Raw genomic sequence first — 18,787 nt, forward strand, 5'->3', positions numbered from 1 at the left:
TCAGTTTTAGGGCAAATATTCTTGTTTAACACAAAGGCCAGATGACAGCTGTGGTCATTCTCAGCCTTCCCAAGGAGGCACTTTGACCCTGGCAGACTCATAGCACAGCCCTGAGCAAAGGCTGACTCCACCAGCAGGTCTGTGCTTTGGAGAAGTTCCTTTTCCTTTCCTGGCTGCTGGAGAGAGAAATTTTCTTCAGGACTATCCAACTCATCTCCCACTTCCACTGGGCTGGGATAGCTGGCACATTCAGCAGTGCCCAATCCTTGCCATCTCCAGCACTTAGAACTCGCATAGATCCTTAAGATCTCTCTGGTAAGCCACTGTCTCGGGTAACACCTACACGCACTCAAACACCACCCAACAGTGCTAGGCTGGTTCACACTTACGCCTCAGCAGGATTCACACACCGTATCACCCAACCCTGAGGGGATCTTCAGAACCTCCCCTCCTGGATCAGGCCTCAGGCAAAGGTGTGTTTGCACAAGTCCACCCTCCAAAGCTCAAACGTCCTTCTCTGCCAAGCTTGCTCTGCAAGGAGGGGAAGAGAACTGAGCTAGTGAGGGCAACACATCAAATCAGAGCACTTGAATCTGCCACAGCCAGTTTGCAGGAGACCTGGCGCTCGTGCCTTGCCAGCCTACATCATCCTCATGGATTTTGCCCGCTGTTTCTGCCCTGCCTAGCCCTTATGAATTCTGCTGTACTTAGCTGAGCAAACTTTCAAATGGAAAAATGCTTTTGTTTGGATTTTGCACGTTTTCCTTGGGGGTAAGGGAGAAGAGGAGGTAAGTCAACACAAAAATTAAAGCAAGCAAATAAAAATTTTTCATGAAACACCTCTTGGCAGGGGCATGCTGTGAAAACCACAGTTAGAAGGCCTTGCTAAAGAAAAGAAACAGGTGATTTTAAACCAGGACTAATTGTAATCAGCAGCATTTTAGCTCATTTACTCCAGCTGCTCTTATTTCCCACCTGCTGTTCTGCCAGTCTCTTCTGGATTTCTTGGTCATCACAGACATCATAAACGACAGGTTTGGAAAGCTCAGACTCAATCTGGGCCAACCAGGTGCGAAGGTTACTCATGTTTTTGTCCAATAGTTGAATAAAAGAAAGCGTTTCCTTCAGTTTCTTCACCCTAAGCAAACCAGGAAGAACATTTTGTTACAAAGATCTGCAATCAGTGGAAATGGTGTTAGCAGAAGGTGATGAAAAGCATGGCTTTAGAAAGCACTTACTGTCGCATCAAGTTGTTACCTGTAAATCAGAGCCGTGTTTTAGTCAAAACCTACCTAAATTGGCTCAGCAGGCCTCTGCTCTACAGATGCAGAAAGGTCTTATGTGAATTCTTTAATGAAACTGTATGAGCAGAATGAATTTTTGTAGCATCCTTCATCTGCCTGTGAGCTCTTCAGTCAGTTCTTGGACATTTGTTTAAGTGGGAGTTTGTACCGTAACATACCGCAGTTAAACTAAAATGGGTTTCTGTGGTCTGATTTTCCTGCTGTGAATTACGTTCAGTGTCTTCGTCAGCAACCAAGAGGGCCACCCTGGGCAAGTGGATGCTGACAGGAGAGGACAAGGCCTGAACAACGGACACTGTAGAACTCACAGCCCCACTACATTAAAAGCTCTTCTAAACAACACACCGAAATGTGCGGAGATGGACCAGACTCTCCTGGTGGGTGACAATGAAAAAAAAAAACAATCCTGAAGAGGGAGAATATATAACGGCTAGAGAGAGCTGTGCAGCAGACAAGCAAATGAACCATCGAGACCATTTACTTTTCTTACAGCTGTTTGTAGAAGAGCTCTCAAACTGCAAACTTTTCCTTATTTCCAGCCTTTACAGCATATTCCCACGTCAAAACCCCTCATCAGCCCCTCAAATTATCCAAGTAGCATGTTTGTACATTTTGGCACGTTTGTCCCCATGTGTTGGAGAAAATATCTGTTAAACTACCTCATCGCTCTCAGATCTTTCCTTGAAATTCTCATTTATTGCAACAAAAATTACTAAAACACCCAACACTGGGGTGACATCTCTTCTGACTTCAGATTGACGTCAGAGATTGCCATCTACACCTTGATAGTTAATGGAGAAAAAAAAAATATATATATATAGATCATGATTTCCATCAGACCTGTCTTAAACATCCAGATCACAACATGAGATGAACTGTACCAAAAAGCAGGTATTTCTCTCCATGAACTGCAATGGTCTACCCTGTAGTACTATAAACACCAACACTGAAGATGCTGAAGTCAGGTGAAGTCATTCCATCTGCGTCCTAGGGAGAGCCCCCTTCCCAGCCAGCATCCCTTCCCCGTGCTGTCCTCCTGGCTGCTCGCATCTCTCTGTTTGTTGTCCAGTTCTGTCTCTGTGCCTTGGGATGGATTTCCCAACCTTGCATGGGATTTCTAAAATGAAAATTTCCGCATTAAACCCTAAGCTACTGCCTGGTCTAGCAACTACCCAGACGAGCCTCATTATCTAAGTGCCATACAAAAAGTTGAAGTATGCATCGTGAAAAGGCCAAAATATTTCCCATTCATTAGCCACCCATGACCTATTTGCCAAACAGCAGGGAACCATCACCAGCTAAACAAAACCAGCAGCTGGGACTGGAAGGGCAGCTTGTACAAGAGGATCATTGCATCTCCCAAAATGCCGGGGACTGTTGAGATGAATGTTAACGTACTTGGCAACACTAGGGTTGTGCAAGCAAGGACTGGGGCAGGGTGGGTGGCATGTAATGTCATCTAGTGTAGGCAGGGACAGATCGGACCAAGACAGAAGCGTCCTGACAGAGTACCTGGATGCTGGCTTCATGCAAAGGTCCTGCCTCCTCCTGCAAGAAAAATGAGTAGTTTCCCAGCCCACCAGCCTGCCTGCTGCCAAAACTGTCCTAGCAAGCTTTACAGGAGAAAGGTCCAAACTGCCTGTGAGTGAGTGACTTCTGCAGTTGCCTGTTGTGGCATACAATGCAATGACAGAAGATCTGCAGGACAGCCAATCCACAGTGAATATGCTACTCTGTAAGCAACAACTGATCTTATTAGCAACCTTAAGGTAATAAAAGAGGATACGTATGTCAGCTAGATACTTGATTTAAGGTAAAGCACTTAAGGAGGAGATGTGGGAATGATCCTGCTGGATTTGTTCAGTTCTATTGGTTACTGTGAAGGCACAGGGTCCTGTCAGCAAGTCTGGAGTCTCATGAATTAGCACATCATGGGAAGCAGTTTCCCCTACCTCTTGTTCCAAAAGGACCAGGCAGTACTTTCAATTGTTTTATGAGGAGAGAGGACAACAATATTCCCGGCAGGTATTTAGCAACTCTGCACTGTCCCAAATGTAAAATTAGTTTTGTCTGCTTGATGCAACTCTGCAAGCCAGTCTGAAGGATTCAGTCCAGTTCCATGGTCCATCTTGTCACTGATACTGGTGTAAAGTGCAAAGCGTCTGCCTCTGCCCCTTTACACTGATGGTACTTTCCACCACTGCGGCTGAGAGGAAGCCATTGGATGACAAAAGCATTTAGCTGCTCTCGCTTTCCTTAAAGAGCTCTTTTCAGAGCTCTCCAACCAAGTTCAACCCTGCATGCAGAAGGCATTTGGCTCCCAAGCAAACAACAGATATGTAAATCTTCCTGCTTCTGGTTCTAATTCCATTAATTGGTACTCAACAAACACGCCATACTCTGTTAACTGTACAGCATTTTCTTGTGCTATCATGGGCTGGCAGTAATTTACCCAAAAGACCTAACTGCCCCTCAACCCTCTCCCCAGCTCCTGTCCCAGCAGTCAATTTGGAGCCAGCTGGTTCTACTGCTCATCAGTGCCTGTGGCTCCCCAGGGTATGTAGCTCATCAAAACCACAGGCAAGTCAGGAGACCTTCTCACTGGAGAGGTGGGATGGTATAGGCTCTGTGTTGAGCACCAAAGGTAAGAACCACTAGAACAGCCAGGCTTGAGGAAGAGTCTGAGCCAAACATCTACACTGCTGCATTGTTAATTCTGCATGACCTCAGGCCACCCGGGAGGAAAGCAAGGCTAGATGGCTGTGCTGTAGCCTGGACTGTATCCAGTGGTAATTTATTCGCTGCATATTCTATGATGTTCTCTACTAGTGCTTTGGAACTGTCTCTCTGATGACTTGCAAGAGATGCACACGTTGGGACCATCTGATGCTACAGCTGACCTGCTGAGGCCACAGCCTACTGTGCTGCTCAGCATCATCCCCCTGCTTCCCTGTACTCCCTTCTCTGGCTGTATCCACCTGTTTCCTATCCTGAAGTTGCATTACAGAAAAATTCATGAGTTGCACGACATCTTTCTTCAGTCTGCATATCGGGTAACAGGTAGGTGAACACAGCCAAGGAAGTCCAAAGCAAAACCAAAGAATATTCGATTATAAATAAATCTCTTTATCACTGGCAGCACATTCAAAAAATTTAGAAAGCAACAGTTTTAGAATCCAAGGTGGGGGTTTTTTGCACCAAAAAACCCCAAACCCAATAATATTATTTTGGCTTAGAAATCGCTCTAAAATTCAAGTTACAGATATTACCCTAAATATGTAGGTCTTTATCTACTAGTGTTACTAGAAGCAACATTCTCAAAGACAGCACAACCGCGATACTGCAAGCTTGTATTTACTTTCTAGTAATTGCCATTACAGACACACACCCCTGAAATTAAGTCATTTAATTTGTTATGTATTCTGGATAGAATGTGGCATTTGTAAGTCATTTAACCATCCTTAATGCTCTAAATCATTAATCTCAAACTTGAGCTAAGCAACCAGAGAAGAATAAAGACCTAACAGAAGTTCACATTAGTGCAGTGTGTAAATAGGAAGGCAGCCTTGTCCAGATGCTCACATTGGCTGATCTGCTCTTGTTGCAGTCAGTGGACACAAAGCCCAAGGTGAAGAGTAGGGTTCTACACTGAAGCAAGGGGTAAAACAATGAAAAAAATCGAGCGTCCTTCTTGAGCACACTCATCTGGCACAGAAGTCACAGGGAACTGCCATTTCTCTGGCTACAGCTCCAAGAAAAACGTACAATAGACTAATTACAGCCTTAAAGGTCTTACACTTGCAACAACCATTCTCGGATGCATTTCTGCAGGCTGCAAGTATTCCTGCAAATTATCTGCTCTTTGCATGACAGAAATTTCATGAACTCTTTTGAGATGCATCCTGAAGGGACTATTTGTCTGGAAAGACAGGCCTCCTGGGAGCTGGATGGGGGTGCACAATTCAAGCCACCCAGCCTTTGGGCAAAAGCTGGCCCCCATGTCCAGGTGACCAATCACCCAACACACAGTGAATTAACAGCGATAAAAGTTCCAAGTGCAGCAGAGGAAACGAGCTCCTCCCAGTTACCCAGAAGGTGGAAAGAGGCTGCAACCACTGTTGATGGAATTCTTCCTCTACAAAGTGTACTTCTCAAGTTATTTGGTCAAAGAGGCAGGACTTATTGTTTACTGAATAAAGAATACTACCTATGTATTTACTGAATAAAATACTACCTATCTGTACTTCACTTGCCGATGAGGACTCGCCTGCCACCGTGATGCCAGAAGCAAAAAAAATAAAAAATAAAAAAAAAAATCCAACAAATAGAACCACTAGTGTAAAAAAAAAAAAACAACAAACAACAAACTCAAATATCTCTTGGACTGTGCAATGGGCCCAGCTTAAAAGATATTCTGATTCAAAACAGCGCTTAGACACACGTATAAGATGCCTGGGATAAGCCAAACCAAGCCAGTTTCTAAATGTCTTAATCTTTACACCAAAATAGAAGTGCCAGAAAAAGAACGAAACTAGTAGATTATAGCTAAAAGCTGGCTGCAAAAGTGAACAGAAGGACTAACTGACCTGACTGATAATTGGATTTGGGTCTTAATACCTTCAAGGAAGTTGCCAGCATTGGGTTACAAAAGAAACGCATTAACTGTTTTAGGGTGAATCGTTGCATAGCCCCACAAACACACGGAATATTTTGTCGTAACTACTCAGGAAATACCTAGCAGTGGAAGACACTTTCAGGTTGACTGAAATGTATTCACACAAACATAAAGAATTGCAAAATGCCTGCCAATTGCCTTGCATCAGCTGTTAAAATGCTGCAGGAAAACGTATGGGGAAGCTCAAATAAGGTAATAGATAACACTCAAATTTTAGTTCCCCGAAGGAAAGAAAAACATCCCGACATATATTCCAAACTCCTTCACAAGCACAAATGTCATCAGAAAAAGATCCTACATACATTTCTTTTTAACTGAAAAGGAGCTGGAATTGCCCTGCCTGCTGATGGGATTGTTTACAGCTGGGTAAGGCAAATGAGATGCACAACCCAGGAAACCTTTGTTCAGTAAGTCGCAGGGCGAGCTTAAGCACACGGGCAACAAAAGACCCGATTTGGAGAGACGATGTCAAAGGCAAATTTTAGACCTTTGTATAAAAGGCAAGGCCGTTTCTCTGTACAGCACCCAGCCCCGGTACAATGACAGGAAGGCTCCGTGTCCCTGGATTGCATTAGCACAGTGAGCAGAGCAAAGAGTGGGTTTGCTGGGGGAGGCTTTTCTCGCGTTACCCTGCCAGCGAGTCCAAAAAGGTTGTTGTCGCAGATCTCCACCCTCTCAGGCGCAAAATCCCCAAACACAGCTGATTTTAAGCGAGAGGCCCCTGAGCGCTATTCCTCCTGCTCAACGCCCCGCGTCTCCCGCTCATCCACTTGTCCGAGGCAAATTGCAGGGAGCCACTGTGCCCTCCCCCCCGTCCATCGCTCCAACAAAACCCACCCCGAGCAAACCCCTGGCCGCTTACCAACATGGCACTTACGGTTCGAAAGCAAATAACCCATTCCTCAGCTTGCAAATCCCAAGCTGCAAGGGGGACCGTCTGTGCAACCACGGCAGGCATGGAAGAGGAAACCCCTCCTCCACAGATGCCCTATTTATTCGCTGCTTTAGCATCCTGAGTAGGGGGGGGGAGGAATGAGGCTCCCCCCGTCCTCCTCCCCTACTTCCCGAGCTGGGGAGCCACTGTAGCTCTCCCCAGTTTTAAACCCCTACATTTTGCGTTGGCATTTTACCTGGCAAACGGCCGCATCCCTCCTCAGAACAAAACCAGGAGAGCTTTATTCTGACACAAGAGGATTAGCACGCCAAGAAGCGCACGCCGAGCGGCTGCCGACAAAAAGGTTGCCGGCTGGAGGCTTCGGCGCCGAAAAAGGTAGATGCGGTGCTCATTTCTTGTGCAAAAGAGGGACTTGGAGCCTCAGACCCAGAGGATTTGCAGCAGAGTCAATGTGAAGCACACCCCCCCCCCAAAAAAAGGAGAAAACGTACGTCCATGCACAGGCACCACGCACACGGATGTATCCTCACTTCCCCCGCATCCTCCCTTCTCGCCTTTACCATTATATCCCCACTATTTAAGTATGAATTAAATCTCCCACACACTAACCTGTCCTTTCTTTAACCTTCTAGTGCAGGGCGAAGGCTGCCAATGCAAGTAGCCTGTTACGCCGGTGGACATAATAAGCCCTAGCCTTCACTTATGATATCGTTCGTTTGCGGAAAGACACGCTGTAATGATTTTTGTGTGTTGTGACTGCCAGAGATCACGGGGTGGGTAAAAAAAAGGCAGAAGTCAGAGAACCTTGAATTAAAAGTCACTCCCCACCCAGACAATATCAGGAAAAAAAAATATAAAATAAATAAAGAAGTTATGATAATCCCACCAAAAATGTGAGGAATGATTTTGAAATCAAAGGGTTTTCAGCGTTCAGGTAATCTTGCGCAGACCTGTATTGGCTTGCCAGCCGCTCCTCCTCAGTACACGGCAGGATAAAAAGTGCCTGGGAAGACACCGCACACCGGGAGAGGGCTGCAAACATTTGCAGAGGTAAATCACGCCCGGTCACCTCGACAATTTAACCCGAGCACGGTCCAGGGGAGGTTCAAAAATACGTTTGAAATGGTAAGTCAGAGGAAACGGGGACAGGCAGACACCGGGAACGGCAACAGCACACAGAAGACAAGGACCCCCCTCGCACGGCCAACCTCCCCCTGCTCCCGGCACACCCTGCATAACCAAAATAAATGCAGCCATCCTGCCTGATACCACAATCAATTCTGTCACAGCTTCTGCACTGAAGAGAAATGTAATCCATAAAGGACAGGGAGCCCGGAGAACATGGAAAGAAAGCAGGCGCTTCGTGAGTGAGATTCAACTGTCCAGATTTTTCTTATTTTTTTTTTTTTTGCACCAAAATAATTACAAGAATGAGATTTTACAGTGGTACTGCCAGAAACCAGTATAATTCTGCTGAACGTGGCTGCATCATTTACCCAGGGGCATCTCTGCAGCATACTTTGCTTCCTTTACCATGCAATACCAATCTGCCACAATTTAAAAAAGACCTTTGAACTGGGAGTACACCCACCTGGACTGTGGGCTGCCCAGCCACAGCGGTGCCAGGGTAGGAGAGCACACCAAGGCACGGTGCCTGACGGTCTGCCCTGGCAAAAGGTAAGCAACGCGGTGGAAAATAAACAGAGACCAGCTGAGAGGTGGTATGAACTTGCAGGGTCCCCATAACTACCCAGCTGGGACCTGCTGCCACCGGAGCAGCTACCAGGGCAGCCCAGCCGCAGTGAGGGTGCAGAGAGGACGAGGAAACCCGGAGCAGCAGCTCGCTGTATTACCAAAGCGTATCCTTGAAATGTTATTAGGCCTTGTAGCAAAAGGCCTTACGTGTATTCTCAAGAATAATGAGGGTTCTGTCCTTGAATTTATCAAACGAGTTAATGAGAAGAACTTCTAATCAAGGGAGGCAAGTACTGTATCATTCTCGAGGAAGCACATCGAGCATAAGGACCTTGAGGATGGTACTAATCTACACGTTTTGAGAAGTTTAGCCAACTTGGCAGGAAAGTGAAAATTCCTAGTGTCCCTAAGCTGAACTACCTTCATTATAATACTAAAAATCACACCCATAGGTCAAGGAAACCCTTGCCTGGGTGAAGACCCTTCCCTTGAGCATGCATGGTAGATATAACTTGATGGTATAATCGTATGTAAATTACTAACCAATCAAATATAGGTAGGAGGTACTAATATTATAATGATGATGTAAAATTTTTATAAGAATCGCGCTGAGAGTTCTGATGGGTATGCATGATAGGAGGAGATATCCCCATGCACCCAGCACTGTAAATAATATTGGCTTTCTAAACTATAAACCTAGTTTGGAGAGCGATAGTTTTGTTATGGATTTTGGCAACAACTGGAGTGCCCCAATAAAACCTCCATGGAGTCCCTGCACAGCACAGGGTGGTATCACCGGAGAGCTTCAATTCCCTCCTGTTTTACTGCAACCTCACCAGTTTCAGGCTGTTTGGGAATTTCAGCCAGGGTACGCAGGAAACCAGCTGAAAACATCTTCAGTCTCCCAAGTTAGATGTGGGAAGGAAGGGGCTGACTTTTTGTTGTGGCAGTTTAAGATTCCTGGAGCCTGTACCACGAGAGCTGTCAGGTTGCAAGCACAGGGAAAAGACCTAGTTGCCAAGGATCCACATTTAAAAGAATGAGAAGGCACACTTGGCTTTGCTAGCTTACCTGTATTTTCATGCTTGCATTAAAGGCCACAGTCATTTGAACCCGTTGCTACATACACAAAAAAATGTGCCTTTCTCCACAAGGCTGAAAATATAGACCAGACCCATCAAGTAAGAAAACACATCACAGTGTGCCTACAGCCGGAGCAGCTGAGAAATGGCATCCCCCTTCCAGAGCTTCATGGCATTGGTTAAGAGCCGTGTGATGCCGGGAGGTAGAGAAATACAACATTCGTTACTGCAGGGACTAGTCTGCAGACCCAGAACCGCGGGAGGCAGCGCTCCCGATGAAGCTGGTGGCTTTAATGAAGGCTCAAGCACCGTCCAAACATTTTGCACAACCCCAGGCAGCGCAGGCACCCTCCGGTGACACCCCGGTCTGCCAGCTGGCACAACGCAAACACAGAAAGCAAACTCTTCCCAGCTGGGCTGGGAAACAAAGCCTGGAGTTAGTATCAGCGGTGGATGAGCCAAGGAAGGACAGCAAGGGACATGGCTACACACAACACAGTTCCTTGGCCATTCTCAGTTCTTGGCCAGTTAATGCAGCCGGGGAGTGCTGCTCGGGAGCATGTTGGGAATGTAAATCCCACTCCATGGGGTATCGGCTGCCTACAACCTGCACGCAGGCTGTGCGCTCCCTCTCCCCACTGCTTCAGGCCTTCCTTGGGTGTATGTGCAAGCACACAGTGGTTTCTTTTGGCAGAGTGCTGCTACGAGGCCGGTGATGGGAGAACAAAAGCACGAGATTTTCCGTGTCCGTTTTTACAGCCAGCACAATGCTCCCTTTCTGCCTGTTCGCATGTTTGCATTCCCCCTCCATCAACAGAGATTTCGGCACCAGAACCTCCCCTGGGAAGAGTATCTTCCGAGCTGAAGAGAACTCATTTGTTCCCCATTCCAGGCACGCTAACATCTTGATGGTTGCTTTACCCTACGAGAATTATTAACACGTTGAGGCTTTTCCAAGTTTGCACCAAGGCACGCTCCGGCAGAACGCACGCAGCAAGGCTTTTGTCACCATGCAAGCCGAGCGCAGGCATATAACGGAAGCGTTAAGCCCTGCGAGCGCAGCCATATGGCAAATCTGAGCCTGTCACCACGAACTAACAGAATCACTTCAAGGGACTAAATGGAGAGCTCGCCTAATTTGCCCGTCTGTCCCAGGACGTTTATTGGTTTAAAAAAGGTGAAATAAGCTATCAGGAGGAATGCTCTGTATTGATACTCGAGACTGGTTTTGGTTTTGTGTTGGTATCACACAGATACTGGACTACGGAAAAGATAAAGTGTTGCTTAGGTTGCAGGGTCAACCATGGAGACACTAGAAATGACAGAAGTGAAATTGCCTATAAATCTCCATCAGGCTCCCTTGAGGTTATAGGTTATTTTATACTCTTTAACCACAGGATCATAAAGTGCTTGTCTGCTAGGAAGATTCAGCGTCCAGGAGGGAGGATCGGCTTCAAACGCGCAGCTATTCAATGTACGTTTTCTCCTTCTACTCAGTGCACGGCTCTGTGTTTTATTTACTGCCCAATTCTTGCCCTGCCACGAAGACCCTGTGAGATGAGGTCCTTGCTCCCATGACGGACGGCCACAGGGGGCCAGGGAAACGGTGCAGTGGTCTGTGGTGCAGCCGCAAGTGCAAATGAAGGCAGCAGCTGGTAATGTGTCTAACAGAAAATGCTGAAGTCGTAATACTTGTCAAAAAAAAAACCCACAAAAAAACAAACCTCAAGCAGTCACAGATTTGGCACCCAAAAACTCTGAAAATTTTCACTTCAATTTACTTGCCGCAGCTACTGATTGGAAAATCCGGGAGCAAAACCACCTCCTCTTTTCATGGAGGTGCTTGCTGTGAAAATAAGTTCCTACAAGTAGTTTTTTCAGGATCAAGACAAGATTGCCTCCCCGCCACATTCGAAATTCATCATTTCCCTCCAGGCAGCATTCTCCTACCTCCAAGCCAAACCCTCTAAGGCTCTCCAGCAGTTCTGCCTTGGAGCGTTTCTTCCATCCCTTCTATCTTCCCCAAGAAATGAAGCTGTGCCCAATAAAAAGGGCTTGGTCTGTGTACGCTGCCACGGCAGCAGCTGCGCAGTGCTGCAGTCTCTTCTCCTCTGTCAGGCAGCGGTGGGTGCACAGCTCCCGTCCCGTGCCCTACAGGCTCCAGCCTCCCTGGAGCCAACCCATCCTACCCATCGAATGAAAGCGGTGATAGCGGATGCTTGAGATCCTGTGAAGATGTCTGGATTGTGATGGTTTCACGCAACAGGGCCAACATGAATCTTGCCACCACTCTTATTTTCGTGTGCTCTTTCAATACAGCTTAAATACGGGTGTTTTTTTTTTAAAGTTTTTGCAGAAGTAAACTGAAAAGGCAGGAGCCAGTCTACCAGCATGGGGCGTCACAACCCACGCTCACAGGTCATCTTGCCTCCAGCCCAAGGGTCCTTGCTCTGCTCCACTCCCCCACGAAGAGGCCCAACTTGTGTCACATTTGAGATCAGTAGAACTGCTGCCTTCTCCCCATTGCCTGAGCTTAAGAGAGGCTACCTAAAAGCACAGGAGAAGCCTCCCCTTTAGTGTCCCAAAGCGTAACTGTGAGGTGGAAATTTCAGTCAACTTAAGTCTAATTTAATTCTGTCACAATTGAAATCTCAGCAGCAAGCCACCACCGTGCAGTGCAGTGACCTCGAAACGGAAAGTCTCAAGGTTGTAAACAGGGCAAAATAAACTCTTAGGACCATACTTAGATTCTGTTGTGAGTATCTAACCTAGTGGTTATTTATCACTGAGCAGCTGAGAACAGCTGAGCTGTGATTCAAACCCAAGCAAGGTGGATTAGGTGAGGGAGGAGATGTGCTACACCCATGCTGCAAAATGCTGCAATACGCTGAACCTCTGTTAGTATTAAGCCCAAGAGGACCAGCAGAGCCCACTGGGCTGCCTGATAACCTTGGAACACCAAGGGAGCTGCTTAAAACCATGCTTTGTCAGGTCCTCCCAGTTCATTACCCTGGTCCTGAACACCAAGTCAATGGAAATCACAAGTAGAAGCTGATATATTCCAGATCTTTTGGGGTAAGAACACAGCAACGGTCATAAGGCATCACATCGACTCCACAGTAGCTGCAACATCCACTTAGATATGCAATACTGGGAGCTATGTTGATGCAAATCCACATTAACATACCTCAAAGCACCACCATACGCTTCTCTGAAGATAAAGATTTAAGACATACCAGGTAGACAAACCAGTGCTCTGTTGTCACAGACTACTTCAATAGGACTGCCAGATCTCTCGCTAGATATCCCATCAGCTCCTTAGCATATCTTCCTAAAAATTACTAGAAATGTGCCATTTACTTCCGTTTTAAAATAGCACATTGTAATCTGCATTTAAAAATTGCTACCATTCAAAACAAACACACAGCAGAACACAAATGACCATAAAAATGTTTTAAAAGTTGTATGTTACCATAAGATGAGAACAGAAAAAAGTGCTGTTACGGAATTGAAGCTTCTTTCCTACAGCAGATCAAATACAGACATCTTGAGAGGAACCATTGCAAGACTATCTGCAAAGTATTAGATCTTAAGTAGGCAGCTTCTGCTTAATCATTCATGGCTCATGTGTCACCATTAATTCAGATCTCATTCCTGATTAGGATCCAGCACACTTAGCACTGCATTATCACAGCACAACCACCCACCTCATCTGCCCCAAACGTTAACTGAGCAAGAGAGCTTCTGCAGCGCCAGAGAGGAGGTGAAACAAAGCCTTGGCAGAGAATTTTAGACCAATACTAATTTGGTGTTTGGCTTATTATTTCTGGATTACTAATAAACTAAGGCAGGCAGTGAGACCAGCTCAGCAGCATCCTCCCAAGCTGTGGTAGAAACTCAGAGATAATATTGAAATGGGATAGTCCCAGTAAGGCTAATACTAAAATGGTCATGATGTTCTTAACTCAGTCAAGATGTTTAATCCTTTAAGGAGTAATTGCCTAGGCTATGCAGGATTTTGTTTTAATTTCAACTGATACTGTTTTTCCATTTCACCATCATGCAGATGATTCTGAATTTAAAAAAATAAACTTGTTGTATGGCCTTCTAGTTGTTTCTAGGAAAAAGACTGAGTAAAGAAATAGCACTAATATAAAATGAAATTTCATACACTTTCAAATGTAAAAAAGAACATTATCTGGCTGTCTACAGATACAAGCCAGGAACCTATTCCCAAATTCTGTGCATCCAGATATAGGGTGAAATAGAGACATATCTTAAAACAGGAGGCTCTCCTAGAGAGCCAAATGCACTCCCACCATACAGCCTTAAAAGTAAGCTGCAATTCAACACAAGCCACACAGAAATAACTTTGACTCTTCCTTTTGCATAGCTCCCATGATTAAAATTACATTTTATATGAATTCTTACACCCTGCCCTCTACTTTTAGATAAATTAAGATATTTGGTGTCATAATACAGCCAGAAGGCATAATGAAAAAGCATTAACTTCATTTAATTTGACTGTCATGAATACATTTCAACAGAACTGAAAAGTCGTGTCAGTCTGTTTCCGATGGTTGTGGACACTAGCCTCCAACTTCTATCTCATATAAAACATCGAAAAGAATTTTCTTACCGTGCTCCAATGACATCAAAGAGATGCTGCCAGCGATCATTGATTTTGTTGAGTTTATCATCTATTTCTGCAACTCGGCTCCTGTTGCTAGCCTTGATTAGCTCATCACCCATTTGTTTCAAGTGAAGCTTATTTTCACTAAACAGGTTTATTTCTTCCATGTAATCCTGATAAATATACACAAACATTGCTTAATTTCTGGACAAAACAAAACAAAACTATCTGTTTCTTTTCCCATGTGTGCGATGTGAAGGCAGGTTTGGCTTGCGATGGCTGAGGTTTCTATATTAGAATACAGCACTCTTGCACTTAAAACAAACAAAAAAAACCTGAATGGAAAAGCATTCTCACAATGAAGCCACTACGAAAAAACAAGCAGCTTAAAGAATTACAAGTGTAAGTAAGTAAGTACCCTAAAAATAGCAATGTTCTAAGTTTGTTCTCTCTTTTCCCGATTTAACATAATTTTTCAATCAAGCTACCTAAAAAGAACCCGAATTCAAGTCTAGGATAGCTTTATTTTGCTAGTATTCTTATCCAGAGGAGATCTGGGATTAGATACAGAGACCTTTAAGCCATAGGGAGGAACACTGCAACAAAAAAATGGTCCAGTTTAAAATCAAGCTAATACGAAAGTACTAGAAAGCACCAACTGCAGTGACTATCAAAGAGAAGGGGCAGAATTAGGTTTTATTGTTGGTTGTGGTAACTTCTTGTTTGCTTGGCGTAAGACCTACCCTGTCCTTCAGTCTTTCCTTTGCCCTCTGACTACCAGTATGGTAACTGCTGACCAGGTAGAGGTGGTGAGAGCAGCAAGCCGCTCCCAGGGCATCACCGATCCCCAGCAGGGAAAGCTCCGAGTAGCGCTACATGTGCATGTGTGCCCAGCAACCCCAACTCCACAACTCACATATATCACACTCCATGCCTAAACACAGTCAGGTAGCATTTCTGTTTTGCATTATACTCCACGTCTGAACATCAAGAAGACAAGAGCTGAAGCTAGAAAAGCTCATCTTCTCACAAAAGCCTGGTACGTGCTGGTTTTATATCACGCAGTGCTTCCGAGAGGCAAGGAAGAAACGAGGGATGGTATCTCTATAACGAGCTATCAGACTGCAATTGAAGAAAAGTGGCATTACTACTTACCTTCTGCAATTTGTCGATCATGTCTTCAATGCTAACATCTGCAGTCTGCAACACTTTGCTTTCCATTTGTACCAGCCAGGAGCACAGCTCCTTATTCTTTTCATTGAACACAATCCAGGCATTGAGCCTGTCCTCGATCTCCTGCTTACGCTGAGACACCTATGGACAAGCACACACATTAACTGCTGGCACCGTCTTTCTCAGGAAGGAAACCACAAATTACAACCCTTCTAATCTCTAGTCTGCATTTGATCATATTCCATTTTGCAGGAGCAGTTACCAAATATCTCTAGTTTTCTTCTCAAAGCCAGCAAGCAGATTGTTATTACATTTTATTTTGGATAGCTGTTGACTAGCAAACACCAGATTCTCTCCCTCAGAAGAATTAAGAGTGAGTGACAGCTTTATAAATAACGAGCTTATATAAAAATTTAAATATTACTCAGTGAAAACCTGAAAATGCCAAATAAAGAATGAACATAAAAATATATAATTACTACATACTGCTTAGTGTGGTCTCATATATAACACAAGAGAAATGACGTCTAGATCAGTTCGTATTTTTCTGCAACTGTAAGAGAACCTTTGCAACTACTGACTGCAATTATTTGATCTCTATAAAAAACCTCCCTCTTTTCTTTCCACTTGCTCACCAGTTCTTGCAGAGCTTCCAAGAAAATCAGCATCAAGAATCTATCCTTTTTATTGAAAACTATAGATTTTTTTTTCTCAAAATTACATTTGACAGGACAGATAAATTGTCTAGACAGGGAAATTAAAGTCTGATGCTGCCTGAACCAGCAAAGCTAATATCACTGCTCCAACATCTCAGAAAGAAGTAGGGTCACTCTTCTACTAGCTAATAGTACTTATTTCTAGCCTAGAGGTCTTAAATATATATATATATATATTTGAATTCACTTAGGTACTTTGATGGTTTCCTGCACAAAGATGTATGGGACAAAGGAACTGAAAAATGGTACAAGTTCTACTAAAACAAAACAAGACAAACAACTGACCCCTTAACTCTCACCTGTAAACTTCATGTAAAAACTGAGCATAACGTTTTGCTTGCCTTGGCTGTGAATGGCCACCTGAAGTATTACCCCATGGCAGGAAAACACTCCCTCTTCACATCTAACATGTGCCTTAGACAGCACATCTCCTCAAAATGGCATTACTGATTCACCTAGCCTGATTTCTAACACTACTTTGTACCTCAGAGTGAAGTTCAAGTGTGTAGTGCAGAAGTAAAGCCAGTACCACATAATGGCAGGATCAAAATAGGAGGCACCAAGTGATCTCCCACTGTATTTCTTTTGTCCTTTAAATTCTGACTTTTTTTAAAGGAGGGGAAGTGAAACTGATTTCTAAATCTTCATGCCTATCTAAGCAAAGAGATCACAGAATCACAGAATTGTCAGAGTTGGAAGGGACCTCTAGAGATGATCTAGTCCAACAGTATCTTGGGACACAGGTAAACAATCCCTACGGTTCTCAATTGGAACAAGTTTGCTGGAGACCTCAGGGACCTCAGGAAGTCCCCCCAAGAGGGCCCCTGCTCTGGTATGCTCTTTCATACACTCAGCCTCAGAGGTATGAAGGGTAAATCCCTCATGCTTCCTTTACCACCTGAAGCATCTCCCATGCGCGGAGGTGAGTTAACTTGGCCCATAGAAGAAGAGACTATGCATGTCAACAAAATCATCATTAAATCCTGAAACGATGCTGACTCCATTTTTGCCTGCTAAGCACGGGGCAAGGCAGGATTTTAAGAGCAGGAAGCACCTTTTAGCTGGCTAAGCAATACAGATTGGGGGGTAAAACAAGAATGAGCCAAAAAGTCCTAGACAAGCTTCTAGGAACATGAGTCCCTAGAATGACCCCCAAAGCATGACTTGCTTTGGTCCTCAGACCAGCTGCCCCAGGATACCAGCCCCAGTTTTGCATCCACAGCACGATGTGGGAGCAATGCGGGGCATTCCTGACGGAGGCTAAAAGAGTATCAAGGCCCAGGCATCCAACCCGTCTGCTGGGACAGGATACTCGCCGATATGAATTAGTTAAATCTTTGACCTACATGGTACCTTGCAAGGGCTGCTATGTAAATGCTAATCCCTTGAGTGCATCTGCTCACTGAGTGTGTTTGTGTCCCTGCCCAGTCCGGCACAGGCATCTGGCTGCCCCGCTCCCACGGCCAGGACAGCTGCAGCCGCGTCTCCCTCTTTTCAAAGGCTTGCTTTCACCTCTCTGCATTTATATTGCAGGCTTTGGTTCCCCCCCCCTCCCCCCACAACACACCTTGACTCCTCTTAATTTGTTAGCCAAAACAAAGCAAGTCATGCTAGCAGCAGAATCGATAAAGTCTGCTTTCCCACCCTCCTGTCCAGCACCGAGCATCAGTGCAGGCTCTCCGGAGGCTCGTTAGGGCTGTGTAAACATTTCAGCTTGTCCCTCCACTGCAGAAATTTTGAATACAATCTGAACTTAAATTACCACAGGAAATTACTACTCGGGTGAACTGTAATGGGGTACATACAAAAGATGATAGCTTAATTTTCAGAGCTGTTCCCCGCAGTTGAAACAGCAGGCATCAGCAGTTCACCAAAAAAAAAAAAAAAAGGAAAAACAACAAGTTCTCTCATTTATAGGTCTAACTACAGGTTTCCATTAGGAAAATGGTTCAGGCTTTTGGATTTTAAAATAACGGCCTGTATTTCTCAGGAGGGGGGAGGGTGTCTCTGGAATTATTTTGAGAGTTCAGGAACAATTAACAGAGAAAACACTGCTTGTAGATTAACCATGCAGATACTAAATTCTTCTCATTGCAATGTAAAAAAATAAACCCTAGTAACTATTTCATCACACCAAAGTTTGTGAAATAAGCATAACTGTTTGTCACTGGCAACATTCCCACCAAGATTGCTTTACCTTTGCTTGGGTTAGAAACAAAATACTCCCTCGCTTCAATACCTCTTTACAAACGGTAAAATAAAAGCTATTGACTTGTGAGTGGAAAGAGGCAAAAGTTTGGCTTGCTGGCATGCGGAGCCATCCAGAGTAACTTAAGACCCCGAAGGTATTTTACTTCTTCCAATCCTGTTAACAGGGCAAAGTAAACACGCATTCAAACTGCATAATAACCTAATGAATCAAGTTCATGTGACTCTGCTGGTAAATGTTCCCCAGCAATTTTACATGCAGCGCTAAATTAAGCGTAATATAGCAACAAGCTGCAAAGAATGCAAACGTTCCACAGCATTTTACTGCTACAGAAAAGCCAAGTCAGTTCTTAATGTGTTTAAACCCAAAGAGTCAGTATTTAAACACACTGAAGTTTTCTTTATC

General features: G+C 44.7%; 1 protein-coding gene across 1 annotated transcript in view; it reads right to left on the reverse strand.

The window, feature by feature from the left end:
- SYNE2 (spectrin repeat containing nuclear envelope protein 2) overlaps nucleotides 1-18,787 on the reverse strand; it is a 197,690-nt gene that overhangs the window by 16,955 nt on the left and 161,948 nt on the right. Inside the window, exons 100-102 of the mRNA XM_074149900.1 lie at nucleotides 15,440-15,598; nucleotides 14,291-14,457; nucleotides 976-1,138 (exon numbers count right to left, since the gene is read on the reverse strand). Of these exons, the coding sequence (XP_074006001.1) occupies nucleotides 976-1,138; nucleotides 14,291-14,457; nucleotides 15,440-15,598 (489 nt within the window). The remainder of the gene's footprint in view (nucleotides 1-975; nucleotides 1,139-14,290; nucleotides 14,458-15,439; nucleotides 15,599-18,787) is intronic.

This window comes from Numenius arquata, chromosome 6 (assembly GCF_964106895.1).
Source record: "Numenius arquata chromosome 6, bNumArq3.hap1.1, whole genome shotgun sequence".
NCBI lineage: Eukaryota > Metazoa > Chordata > Aves > Charadriiformes > Scolopacidae > Numenius > Numenius arquata.